Below are 14,339 nucleotides of genomic sequence, written 5' to 3'. Positions count from 1 at the left end.
GAAGATGGCAACGCAGGTCAGTAGAGTGGCTTTCCTTCATCGGGCGGGGTATTGAGTACAAGAGTTGGCAGGTCATGTTACAGTTGTACACAACTTTGGTTTGGCCACATTTGGAATACTGTGTACAGTTCTGGTCGCCACATTACCATTACCTTTTGGATGTGGACGCTTTGGAGAGGATGCAGAGGAGGGTCACCAGGATGTTGCCTGGTATGGAGGGTGCTAGCCAGGAAGACAGTTTGAGTAGATTAGGATTATTTTCATTAGAAAGATAGAGAGTGACAGGGTGTGGGGGCGGGAGAAACCTGATTGAGGTCTACAAAATCATGAGAGGTATAGACAGACAGCAAGAGGCTTTTTCCCAGAGAGGGGATTCAATTACTAGGGGCCATGACTTCAAGGTGAGAGAGGAAAAGTTTAAGGAAGATATCGTGGAAAGTTCTTTATGCAGAAGGTGGTGGGTGCCTGGAATGTGTTACCAGTGGAGCTGGTAGAGGAGAGAACAATAATGTCATTTAAGATGTATCTAGACAGATATGTGAATGGGCAGGGAGCAGAGGGATATAGGTCCTTAGAAAATAGGCGACAGGTTTGGATAGAGGATCTGGATCGGCGCAGGCATGGAGAGCCAAAGGGCCTTTCCTGTGGTGACATTTTCTTTGTTCTTTGATCTTTGTTCCCTCCTCTGTCCCTGATGGGTCCCACATTCCTGATGAAGGGCTTATGACTGAAACATCGACTCTCGTGCTCCTCGGATGCTGCCTGAATGGCTGTGCTTTTCCAGCACCACACATTTCAACCCTACCCTCACTCTGGCCATCCTACACTTGAGGAGAAAGTGAGGACTGCAGATGCTGGAGATCAGAGCTGAAAAATGTGTTGCTGGAAAAGCGCAGCAGGTCAGGCAGCATCCAAGGAGCAGGAGAATTGACGTTTTGGGAAGAAGGGCTTATGCCCAAAACGTTGATTCTCCTGTTCGTTGGATGCTGCGTGACTTGCTGCGCTTTTCCAGCAACAAATTTTTCAGCATCCTACACTCCACTTAAGTGTGGAATGCCTTGGAGTTTTCCTTAATCCTGTCTGCCAAGGCTTTTTCCTGCTCCCTTCTAGCTCTCCTAAATCCATTCTTCTGTTTCTTCCTGACGACCTTGTAAACTTCTAGAGCCCTGTCTGACCCTTGCTTCCTCTTCCTTCTTTCTTTTGAATGGATGCTCCACATCTCTTGACATCCAAGGTTCCTATCCTTCTCTAAGATTATAATAAAGGTCAGGAAGTTGTGATCACTAGCACCGATATGCTCTCTCACTGAGATCTGACACCTGACCTGGTTTGTTGCCAAGCACTAGATCCAGTATGGCCTCTCCTCTGGTCAGCTTATCTACATACTGATTCAGGAATCCTACCTGGACACACCTGACAAAATCTGCTCCATCCAAACTCTTTGTACTCAGGAAGTTCCAATCAATAGTGGGGAAGTTGAAGTCACCCATGACAATAACCTTGTTATTTCTGCACCTTTCTAAAATCTGCCTCCCAGTCTCCTCCTCCGGGTCTTTGTTCTATTGCGGGGGTCTATAGGAAACTCCCAATAAAGTGACTACTCCTTTCCTCTTTCTGACTTCCACCCATACTGGCTCAGTACACAAACCCTCCTCGAAGACCTCCCTTTCTGTAGCTGTGATACTATCCCTAATTAGCAATGTTACTCCCCCACCTTTTACCTCCCTCCCTTTTCCTTTTGAAACATCTAAACGTTGGAACATCCAGCAACCATTCCTACCCCTGAGATATCCAACTCTCCGTAATGGCCACAACATCATAGCTCCAAGTCCTGATCCGTGCTCTAAATTCATCATCCTTATTCCTGGTACTTCTTGTGTTAAAGTACACACACTTCAACCCTCACACTGACTGCAACGTTGCCTTATCAATTGTCTATCCTTTCTCACAGACTCTCTGCACACTGCATCTGCCTGTTCACCAGATACCCCATCCTCTGATCCGTAGCTCCGGTTCCTCTCCCCCTGCCAAGCTAGTTTGAACGGTCCCAAAGAGCTCTAGCAAACCTCATGCCCAGGATATTGGTGCCCCCTGGTTTGCATGCAGCCCATCCTCCTTGTACAGGTCCCACCTTCCCCAGAAGGTATCCCAGTGATCCACAGATCTGAAGCTCTCCCTCCCATGCCAGCTCTGCAGCCTCGTGTTCAGTTGCACTTGCTCTCTGTTCCTAGCCTCACTATCCCGGTGGCATCGATAGCAATCCTGAGATTACTGCTCTGCTTTTCCTGCCTTCCAACCTAACTTCCATTATTCACATTTTCAGGTCCTCATCCCTTTCCCTAGCTATGCCATTGGTACCTATGTGTCCCATGCCTTCTAGCTGTTCTCCCTCCCCTTTAAAAATCCTGTAGACTCGATCCCAGACATCCTGGATCCTGGTACTCAGGAACAACATACTATCTGGGAGTCTCATTCACGACCACAGAACGTCCTGTCTGCTCCTCACTATTGAATCTCCTATCACTGTCACTCTCCTATTCTCTCCCCTTCCCATCTGAGCCATAGAGTCAGGCTCAGTGCCAGAGACCTGCCTCTGCAGATTTCCTCTGGTAGGTCATCCCCCCAACAGTATCCAAAGCGATATATTTATTATGGAGGGGAATGGCCACAGGGGATCCCTGCACTGTCTGCCTATTCCCTTTCCCTCTCCTGACAGTCGCCCAGTTACCTTTATCCTGTAACTCAGATGTGGCCACCTCCCTATAACTGCTCTCTATCACCCCCTCAGCTTCCCGAATGATCCAAAGTTCATCCAGCTCCAGCTCCAGTTCCCTAACGCGGTCTGTGAGGAGCTGGAGTTGGGTGCCCTTCTCGCAGGTGAGCTCAGCAGGGACAGTACTGGTGACCCTTACCTCCCACATCCTGCAGGAGGGGTCTGCGGCTGTCCTAGCCTCCAGCCCCTCGGCTTGAAATTACCAAAAGCAATAAAAACAAATCCTTATCTTACCAACCCTCCACACAGAGCCTATTTTGTTTTAGTGAGAGGAGGAGAAAGGATGGGAGATGCTATATGTGTCGTGTTTCGGGTTTAGCCTGAATGTATTAGTTCACTTACTCAGCAGCCCCTGTGTCTGCCTCTGTTCCTGTTCAGCCTTCGCTCTGCTGATTCATGAGGTAAGTATTTAATATTCAAATTGACCTTCCCAGCTGCCCCTAGCTCGCGCTCTCTTGACTCCCGCTGCTCGAATGTCCTTTTTAAACCTTTCCCCGATCTTAGATTAGATTAGACTTACAGTGTGGAAACAGGCCCTTCGGCCCAACAAGTCCACACCGACCCGCCGAAGCGCAACCCACCCATACCCCTACATTTACCTCTTACCTAACACTACGGGCAATTTAGCTTGGCCAATTCACCTGACCTGCACATCTTTGTGACTGTGGGAGGAAACCGGAGCACCCGGAGGAAACCCACGCAGACACGGGGAGAACGTGCAAACTCCACACAGTCAGTCACCTGAGTCGGGAATTGAACCCGGGTCTACAGGTGCTGTGAGGCAGCAGTGCTAACCACTGTGCCACCGTGCCGCCCTCTTCTTAAAATATATCCTCTAGTTTTGAATTCCCTCCATACCAGGGAATAGACAGCTGCCATTCCCCTTATCTACACCCCTCATGATTTTGTAAATCTCTATAAGGTCACCCTCACCCTCCTACATGCCAGTGAGAAAGGTCCCAGCCTATCCAGCTTCTCCCTATAACTCAAACCCTCCATTCCTGGCAACATCCTGGTTAATCTTTTCTGAACCCTCTCCAGTTTAAGAATATCCTTCCTATAGCGGGGTGATCAAAACTAGACACAGTACTTCAGAAGAGACCTCAGCAACATCCTGTACAATCTCAGCATGACATCCTCATTCCTGTACTCAAAGGCCTGAGCAATGAAGGCAAGTGTGCTCAATGCCTTCTTAACCACCCTGTCCACTTTTCAAAGATTTATGTACCTGAACCCCTAGGGGTCTCTCTGTTTGACAACGCTACCCAGGGCCCTGCCACTACTTGTGTAAGTCATGCCCTTGTTTGTTTAACCAAAATGCAGTGGTGGAGGGCTGTTTCTTTGGACCGGAGGCTTGTTACCCCTGGTGTTGAACAGGGATCAGTTGTGGGTCTACTTTTGTTTGTCATTTACATAAAGGAGTTAGATGAGAATGTAGAATGCATGGTGAATAAGTTTGTAGAAGACACCAAAGGTGGTGGTATCGTAGACAGTGTAGAAGGCTGTCAAAGGTTACAAAGAGATCTTGATCAATTGGATCAAGGAGAAGAAGATGGAGTTCAATTTGGTAAAATGCGAGGTATTGCATTTTGGTAAAACAAGCAAGAGCAGGGATGATATTGTTAAAAGTGGGGCCTTGGGTAGTGTTGTAGAACAAAGAGACATTGGCCTTCAGGTACTTAATTCTTTGAAGCTTGTGTCACATGTAGGCAGGATGGTTAAGAAGGCAACAGAAACAGGAATTGCTGAAAAAGCTCAGCATGTCTGCCAGTGCCTGTGGAGAGAAATCAGAGTTAGCGTTTTGCATCTAGTGACCCTTCCTCAGAACTGGACCTGAAACGTTAACTCTGATTTCTCTCCACAGACGCCACCAGACCAGCAGAGCATTTGTGGCAATTTCTGTTTTGTTTCTGATTTACAGTTCTTTCAGTTTTGGTTAAGAAGTTTTGCCTTTATGCTTGCCTTTATTGCTCAGACCTTTGAGTACAGGAGTTAGGACATCATGTTGAGCTTGTACAGGATATTGGTGAGCTCTCTCCTGGTGTACTGTGTCCAGTTCTGGTCACCTGTAGTCCCGGAGCAGTGTCACCTCTGGGCCCTGGGCAGTGTCGGGTGTGAGCCCGGAGCCGTGTCACCTGTCAGCCCAGGGAAGTGTCAGGTGTGGGTCCGGGGCAGTGTCACCTGTGGGTCCGGGGCAATGTCACCTGTGGGTCCGGGGCAATGTCACCTGTGGGTCCGAGGCAGTGTCACCTGTGGGTCCGGGGCAATGTCACCTGTGGGCCCGGAGCAGTGTCACCTGTGGGTCTGGGGCAGTGTCACCTGTGGGTCCGGGGCAATGTCACCTGTGGGCCCGGAGCAGTGTCACCTGTGGGCCCGGAGCAGTGTCACCTGTGGGCCCGGAGCAGTGTCACCTGTGGGCCCGGGGAAGTGTCAGGTGTGGGTCCGGGGCGGTGTCACCTGTGGGTCCGGGGCAGTGTCACCTGTGGGTCCGGGGCAATGTCACATGTGGGTCCGGGGCAGTGTCACCTGTGGGCCCGGAGCAGTGTCACCTGTGGGCCCGGGGAAGTGTCAGGTGTGGGTCCGGGGCAGTGTCACCTGTGGGCCCGGAGCAGTGTCACCTGTGGGTCCGGGGCAGTGTCACCTGTGGGTCCGGGGCAGTGTCACCTGTGGGTCCGGGGCAATGTCACCTGTGAGCCCGGAGCAGTGTCACCTGTGGGTCCGGGGCAATGTCACCTGTGGGCCCGGAGCAGTGTCACCTGTGGGTCCGGGGCAGTGTCACCTGTGGGCCCGGAGCAGTGTCACCTGTGGGTCCGAGGCAGTGTCACCTGTGGGTCCGGGGCAGTGTCACCTGTGGGCCCGGAGCAGTGTCACCTGTGGGTCCGGGGCAGTGTCACCTGTGGGCCCGGAGCAGTGTCACCTGTGGGTCTGGGGCAGTGTCACCTGTGGGTCCGGGGCAGTGTCACCTGTGGGTCCGGGGCAATGTCACCTGTGGGTCCGGGGCAGTGTCACCTGTGGGTCCGGGGCAGTGTCACCTGTGGGCCCGGGGCAGTGTCACCTGTGGGTCCGGGGCAGTGTCACCTGTGGGTCCGGGGCAGTGTCACCTGTGGGCCCGGGGCAGTGTCACCTGTGGGTCCGGGGCAATGTCACCTGTGGGTCCGGGGCAGTGTCACCTGTGGGCCCGGGGCAGTGTCACCTGTGGGCCCGGGGCAGTGTCACCTGTGGGTCCGGGGCAATGTCACCTGTGGGCCCGGGGCAGTGTCACCTGTGGGCCCGGGGCAGTGTCACCTGTGGGTCCGGGGCAATGTCACCTGTGGGTCCGGGGCAGTGTCACCTGTGGGCCCGGGGCAGTGTCACCTGTGGGTCCGGGGCAGTGTCACCTGTGGGTTCGGGGCAGTGTCACCTGTGGTCCCAGAGCAGTGTCACCTCTGGGCCTGGAGCAGTGTACCTCTGAGCCCTGGGCAGTGTCGGGTGTGTGCCTGGAGCCGTGTCACCTGTCAGCCCGGGGCTGTGTCAGGTGAGGGTCTGGGGCAGTGTCACCTGTGGGTCCGGGGCAGTGTCACATGTGGGCCCGGAGCAGTGTTACCTTTCGGCCCGGAGCAGTGTCACCTGTGGGCCTGGGGCTGTGTCACCTGTGGTCCTGGAGCAGTGTCATCTGTGGGCCCGGGGCAGTGTCATCTGTGGGCCCGGGGCAGTGTCACCTGTGGGTCCGGGGCAGTGTCACCTGTGGGCCAGGGCAGTGTCGGCCGTGGGCCTGGAGCTATGTCACCCGTGGGCTCGGGGCAGTGTCAGCTGTGGGCCCAGGACAGTGTTAGTTGTGCAACCAGGGGCGTGACAGCTGTGGGCCCAGGGCTGGGTCCACTTTGGGACCATGGCCGGGACAGCTGTGGGCCCAGGGCTGGGTCCACTTTGGGACCATGGCCGGGACAGCTGTCGGCCCAGGGCTGGGTCCGCTGTGGGACTGGCCTGGGACAGCTGTGGGTCCAGGGCTGGGTCCATTGTGGGACCGGGGCCATGACAGCTGGGGCCTGGGGCGGTGTCTGCTGTGGGCCCGAGGCAGTGTCACCTGGAGGCCCGGGGCAGTGTCGGCTGTGGGCACGGGGCAGTGTCACCTGGAGCCCCGGGGCAGTGTCACCTGGAGGCCCGGGGCAGTGTCGGCTGTGGGCACGGGGCAGTGTCACCTGGAGCCCCGGGGCAGTGTCACCTGGAGGCCCGGGGCAGTGTCGGCTGTGGGCACGGGGCAGTGTCACCTGGAGCCCCGGGGCAGTGTCGTCTGAAGGCACAGTGCAGGGTCTGCTATGGGATTGGGGCCGTGACAGCTGTGGGCCCAGCGCTGGGTCCGCTTTGGGACCATGGCCGAGACAGTTGTAGGCCCAGGGCTGGGTGTGCTGTGGCACCGGGGCCATGACAGCTGTGGGCCCAGGGCTGGGGCCACTATGGGACCAGGGTCGCAACAGCTGTGGGCATGGGTGGTGTCGGCTGTGGGCACGGGGCAGTGTCAGCTGTGGGCCTGGGGCAGTGTCGACTGTGGGCACGGGGTAGTGTCAACTGGAGGCCTGGGGAGGTGTCGGCTGTGAGCACAGGGCAGTGTCACCTGGAGGCCTGGGGCAGTGTCGTCTGAAGGCCCAGGGTGGGTCCGCTATGCGACCGGGGCCGGGACAGTTGTCGGCCCAGGGTTGGGTCCGCTGTGGGACCAGGGCCATGACAACTGTGGGCCCAGGGCGGTGTCGGTTGTGGGCATGGGGCAGTGTCACCTGGAAGCCGAGGGCAGTGTCGTCTGAAGGCCCAGAACTGGTTCCGCTTTGGGACCAGAGCCATGACAGCTGTAGGCCCAGGGCTGGGTCCGCTGTGGGACCAGGGCCATGACAGCTGTGAGCCCAGAGCTGGTCCACTGTGGGACTGGGGCCGGGACAGCTGTAGGCCCAGGGCTGGGTCTGCTTTGGGACCAGGGCCACGACAGCTATGGGCTGCACAGGGTTGGATCCGCTTTGGGACCGGGGCCAGGACAGCTATGGGCCCAGGGTTGGGTCCACTTTGGAACCGGAGCTGTGACAGCTGTGGGCCCAGGGCTGAGACCGCTGTGGGCCGTTGGCAGTGTTGCCTGAAGGCTCTGGACAGGGTATGCTGTGGGCCATTGGCAGTATTGTCTTAAGGCCCAGGGCTGGGTCTGCTGTGTGCCGTTGGCAATGTTGCCTGAAGGCCCGGGGCTGGGTCTGCTTTGTGCCGGAGGCGGTGTAGGCTGTGGGCCCCAGTCTGGGTCTGCTGTGGGCTGGGGCAGTGTCGACTATGGGCCCAGGCAGTGTCACCTGCATGCCCAGAATGGTGTCAGCTGTGGGCCTGCGGTACCATTGGCTATCAGCCCAGGGCAGTGTCAGCTGTGGGCCCAGGGCAGTGTCGGCAGTGGGCCTGGGGCAGTGTCAGCTGTGGGCCCAGGGCAGTGTCGGCTGTGGGCCCGGGGCAGTGTCGGCTGTGGGCCCAGGGCAGTGTCGGCTGTGGGCCCAGGGCAGTGTCGGCTGTGGGCCCGGGGCGGTGTCGGCTGCTTTCATTTCACTCTGCATCAGTCTCTATGTATTCTGCTTAGAGATGCACCCGACACCGCCCCGGGCCCACAGCTGACACTGCCCTGAGCCCCCAGCCGACACTGCTCCGGGCCCACGCCTGACACTGCCCAGGCCCATACACAACACTGCCCCAGGATCCACAACCGACACCCGCCCCGGGCCACACCCGACACTGCCCCGGGCCTATGCTGACCCTGCCCTGGGCCCCCAGCCAACACTGTCCTGGGCCCAGTTGACACTGCCCCAGTCCTCCAGCCAACACTGACCCGGACCCCCAGCCAACACTGCCCTGGGCCCCAGTCGACACTGCCCCAGTCCTCCAGCCAACACTGACCCGGACCCCCAGCCAACACTGTCCTAGGCCCCAGTTGACACTGCCCCAAACCCACATCCGACACTGCCCCAGGCCCACACCCAACACTGCTTCGGGCCCACACCCGACACTGCCCCAGGCCGACAGGCGACACTGCCCTGGGCCCACACATGACACTGCCCGGGCCTACGCTGACACTGCCCTGGCCCACAGCCAACACTATTCAGGCCCCAGCTGACAGTGCCCCGGGCCTTAGTTGACACTGCCCCGGGCCCTAAGCCAACACTAACCCGGGCTCCCAGCCAACATTGCCCCAGGCCCCAGCCAACACTGCTCTGGGCCCCCAGCCAACACTGCCATGGGCCCCCAGACAACACTGCCATGGGCCCCCAGACAACACAGCCCCGGGCCTACACCTGACACTGCCCCGGGCCCCCAGCCAACACTGCCCCAGGCCCCAGCCAACACTGCCCCGGGCCCCAGCCAACACTGCCCCGGGCCCCCAGACAACACTGCCCCGGGCCCCAGCCAACACTGCTCTGGGCCCCCAGCCAACACTGCCCCGGGCCCCCAGACAACACAGCCCCGGGCCTACACCTGACACTGCCCCGGGCCCCCAGCCAACACTGCCCCAGGCCCCAGCCAACACTGCCCCGGGCCCCAGCCAACACTGCCATGGGCCCCCAGACAACACAGCCCCGGGCCCCCAGCCAACACTGCCCGAGGCCCCAGCCAACACTGCCCTGGGCCCCCAGCCAACACTGCCATGGGCCCCCAGACAACACAGCCCCGGGCCTACACCTGACACTGCCCCGGGCCCCCAGCCAACACTGCCCCGGGCCCCCAGACAACACTGCCCCGGGCCCCCAGCCAACACTGCCCCGGGCCCCCAGACAACACTGCCCCGGGCCCCAGCCAACACTGCCCTGGGCCCCCAGACAATACTGCCATGGGCCCCCAGACAACATTGCCATGGGCCCACACCCGACACTGCCCCGGGCCCCAGCCAACACTGCCATGGGCCCCCAGACAACACTGCCATGGACCCCCAGCCAACACTGCCCCGGGCCCCAGCCAACACTGCCATGGGCCCCCAGACAACACTGCCCCGGGCCCCAGCCAACACTGCCCCGGGCCCCAGACAACACTGCCCCGGGCCCCCAGACAACACTGCCATGGGCCCACACCCGACACTGCCCCGGGCCCCAGCCAACACTGCCATGGGCCCCCAGCCAACACTGCCATGGGCCCCCAGACAACACTGCCATGGGCCCACACCCGACACTGCCATGGGCCCACACCCGACACTGCCCCGGGCCCCCAGCCAACACTGCCATGGGCCCCCAGACAACACTGCCATGGGCCCACACCCGACACTGCCCCGGGCCCCCAGCTGACACTGCCCCAGGCCCCAGCCAACACTACCTACATTCTGTCTTCAAAAAGGACCCTGAGCTTCCAGTTGCCTGTAACTACAACACATCACCCTAGCCAGCACCTCTGTCTCAGGTTTGCTGCGATGCTCCAGCAAAGCTCAGCACAAGCTGGAAGAACAGCACCTCATTTCCCGCTTGGGGAACTCTACAGCCTTCTGGGCTCAATATCGAAATCAACAATTTTAGGGCTTGAGCACACTTCCCTAACCCCTACCACCAGATCTTGTTATCACATGGTCTGCTATTACATACAACCCATTGGTAGCCATTAACAGTCCCCATTAGTAGCCATTCTTTCTCCTAGGCTGATCATTATCCACTCCTTTGCCTGTCCAACTGTTCATCTCTCTCTTTGGGTTCTATCTCCACCAATCGTTTCCTCTCACCCCTCCTGTCTAAAGAACATCTTTTTTCTTAGCTACGATCAGTTCCAAAGAAAGATCACTGGACCTGAAATGTTAACTTTGATTTCTCTCTACAGATGCTGCCAGACTTGCTGAGTTTTTCCAGCAATTTCTGTTTTTTTCTGATTTCCAGCATCTGCAGTTCTTTCATTTCTTTTGAAGAGCGAAAGGTTATCGGGATAGGCCGGTAAATGGAATAGAGATTAAAATTGGATCATCTGTGGGGTCTTACAGAATAGTGAAGCAGGTTCAAGGGGATCTATAGCCTACTCCTAATTCACGTGTCTACCTGTAAGGGCAGACAATGCCTCAGTTTAACATCTCACCTGAAAAGCAACATTTCTGATCGTGTGGCACTCCCTCGATACTGCATTAGAGTGTTCTCCTAGATTTTGTGTTAAATCTCAGGAGTGGAATTTGAACCAATAATCTTCAGGTTCAGACACAGGAGTGCTATCACAAGTTGGTAAAACTCATTACCCTCATGAAATGGCCAGCCTTTTGCTTTTCATTCCTGAAGATACCATTCAGAGAGTGGAGCTCAAAATGTGTCAATATAGGGAAAGCGCCTGGTCCTGATGGTCTTCTGGGTGAATTTTAAAAGGAGTTTATAGGGATTCTGTCAGGGCCGATGTTGGAGATGTACAATCACTCCTATATGCATGAATGCCTACCACCATCTTTGAGAGAAGCTAATATTTCCTTAGTTCTTAACAAGGGAAGGTTCCTGAAGATTGTGCTTCATACAGGCCCATCTATTACATTCAGATTTCAAGATTCTGTCCAAGATCTTGGCATTGAGATTGGAAAGGGTGTTGCCCCATACTATTAAAGAGGACCAGACAGGCTTTATAAGGGACCGTGGGTACTCTAATAATATTAGAAGGTTGCTGAATATAGTGCAAGTTTGTCAGCAACGATTGATTCAGGGGTTGGTGATTTCCTTACATTCAGAGAAAGCATTTGACCGGGTGGAATGACCGTGACTTTTTGGCCCCTTATCAAACTTACTAAATTGCAGTTGCCTCAAGGAGGGGATGGAGTTGATCTCCCAGACATCAGGAGGTATCAATTGAGTTCCCTGCTGTCTTTTGTCTGCGATTGGGTAGGCAACAATCCAAACTCAATATGGCTGGATATTGAGGCCTCCCAGGCAAAGTGCCCTCTTATTAACCTGTTGTTCATGGATAAGATGAGGACAGTTATGGATCACTGCCGGAACTGCATTGTCATTAGTACAGTCAAGGCATGGAGGGCGATGTGTCAGAGTGAGGGTTGTTTATCCAAGACTTCACCACTTATGCTTATAGCTGGCATGTCAGGGTTGTGACCATGGATGATGGACTCAGGGTTCAAACTATGGGCAGTGAAAGGAGTTTCTAGTTTGGGAGACTTGTTTGAGGGGGAGGTTATGATGTCTTTTGAGCAATTGAGCCGCAAATACGGGTTACCCAGCAGAGATCTTTTCCATTTTTTCAGGTTAGGGATTTCATCCAGAAGAAGACTAGACTTCTCACTAAGCCCTATAAACCCGATACAGAGAGCTTGTTGCTACGTTCCACAAGCACCCTTTCAGTTAGTACCCTCTATCGCCTGCTGGGTGGCAGGGCCTGGCAGGATATTAACCAGTTATGTGAGGTCTGGGAGCAAGAGCTAGGAGTGGAGATCTCTTCTGAAACACGGGAAAACATATGGGAGAATACTTGAAAGATCTCAATCTGTAATAGGACATGCGCTACGCAGTTAAAAGTTCTGCACATGGCTCATCTGGCACCAGACCATTTGGCGAAGTTTAAAAAAGGGGCATTTTCAGTGTGCCCCAAATGTAAAATAAGTGTAGGTTCTCTTACCCATTGCTTCTGAACATGCCACAGGCTCCGTGTTTATTGGAGCGCTGTGGTGGGAGAGATCGATATCTCTCCTCTTAGGTCTACTGAATTTACCATCTTTAGACGGGCATGGGAAGAAACTGTTTAATATTCTTGCAGACTGTGCGCAGAAGAATATTCTGACGAACTGGGTGTCTGAGAACCCGCCGGGCTTGCTGGGATGGCAGAAATTAGTTATGGAGCACATTCCCTTGGACTTTTTTTACAGACATGGTGCACCATACAACAGACCATTTTAATCAGATATAGCAGCCCTACTTGAGTTACTTGGATATAGATTTGTCAGTTTTCTTAACTAGGGCATTTTTTTAACCAGAATGGTTAGATTTGTCAAGACCTGGACCTTGGAGGGGGTCTCCTGAGTTATCACAGGTATATATACAATTCTCCCGTTCCTTTATTTGGGAGCTTTGAGCCGAGCATAGCTGTTCTGTATTTTGTGGTGTTTTTTTGGGGTTTTTTTGCCTTTTTTTTGGTGTTGCTTTGTACAGTGTTAGGGTTTGTTTTGTATTCTTGTCATGACTTGGAAATGCCGGTGTTGGACTGGGATGTACAAAGTTAAAAATCACACAACACCAGGTTATAGTCCAACAGATTTAATTGGAAGCACACTAGCTTTCGGAGCGATGCTCCTTCATCAGGTGATAGCGGAGGACTCAATCTTAACACACAGAATTTATAGCAAAAATTTACAATGTGATGTAACTGAAATTATACTTTGAAAAATTGATTGTCTGTTAAGCCTTTCATCTGTTAGAATACCGTGATAGTTTCACTTCTTTCATGTGTAAATCACAAAATCTTTTATTTAAAAAGTTGCATTCTCGGGTTAGCTGTTAATAATGGTGATAGCTAGACACTATGTTGAAGGTTCTGGATCAGTGGTGCTGGAAGAGCACAGCAGTTCAGGCAGTAGGAGGACGTGGACCTGACCAGGTAGTCATGGAGGAACGGTCTTTGCGGAAGGTGGAAAGGGGTGGGGAGGGAAATATATCCCTGGTGGTGGGGTCTTTTTGGAGGTGGCGGAAATGTCAGCGGATGATTTGGTTTATGCGAAGGTTGGTAGGGTGGAAGGTGAGCAGCATGGGTATTCTGTCCTTGTTACGGTTGGAGGGGTGGGGTCTGAGGGCGGAAGTGCGGGATGTGGATGAGATGCATTGCAGGGCATCTTTAACCACATGGGAAGGGAAATTGCAGTCTCGAAAGAAGGAGGCCATTTGGTGTGTTCTGTGATGGAACTGGTCCTCTTGGGAGCAGATACGGCGGAGGCAGAGGAATTGGGAATACGAGATGGCATTTTTGCAAGAGGTAGGGTGGGAAGAGGTGAAGAGGTGTAATCCAGGTAGCTGTGTGGGAGTCGGTGGGTTTGTAAAACATGTCAGTGTCAAGTCGGTCGTCATTAATGGAGATGGAGAGGTCCAGGAAGGGGAGGGAAGTGTCAAAGATGGTCCAGGTAAATTTAAGGTCAGGGTGGAATGTGTTGGTGAAGTTGATGAATTGCTCAACCTCCTCATGGGAGCACAAGGTGGCGCCAATGCAGTCATCAATGTAGCTGAGGAAGAGGTGGGGAGTGGTGTTGGCCCCCTGTGTTCTCTGTCTATGCCATGATGTTTAGATTGATTCTAATCTAAAAAGTGAGATAACGGAGTTTTACATGAATTCATGTAGTCTTTGAGCTCAGAGGTCTACATGAATACATGCAGGTTTTGAGCAAAGTACAATGTAACCCTGCAAGTACAAATTCACCCCACAAAATATATGTGTGCATGTGGGTCTTTGTCTGTCTGTGTCGGCATGCAATCATGTAGAACTCTGAGCTCAAAACCTGCATGAATTCATGTAAAACTCCATTGTTTCACTTTTTAGATTAGAATCAATCTAAACATCATGGCATAGACAGAGAACACAGGGGCCAACACCTTCAACAAATTATCAAGCTGGTCAGGTGTCAGTGTCTGCAGCACAT

At 54.3% G+C, this 14,339-nt stretch overlaps 1 protein-coding gene across 1 annotated transcript; it reads left to right on the top strand.

Annotated features, from left to right (window-relative positions):
* Positions 1-4,993: 4,993 nt before the first annotated feature.
* On the top strand, positions 4,994-7,141 carry LOC132828262 (spidroin-2-like). The gene has a single exon (XM_060845235.1). The coding sequence runs from the start codon at positions 4,994-4,996 to the stop codon at positions 7,139-7,141; it is 2,148 nt and encodes a 715-aa protein (XP_060701218.1).
* The last annotated feature ends 7,198 nt before the right edge of the window (positions 7,142-14,339 follow it).

Source organism: Hemiscyllium ocellatum, chromosome 26 (genome assembly GCF_020745735.1).
Source record: "Hemiscyllium ocellatum isolate sHemOce1 chromosome 26, sHemOce1.pat.X.cur, whole genome shotgun sequence".
In the NCBI taxonomy this organism is placed as follows: Eukaryota; Metazoa; Chordata; class Chondrichthyes; order Orectolobiformes; family Hemiscylliidae; genus Hemiscyllium; species Hemiscyllium ocellatum.
Note: the sequence above shows the minus strand (reverse complement) of the source record. Positions and strands in the feature narration are given on the sequence as shown.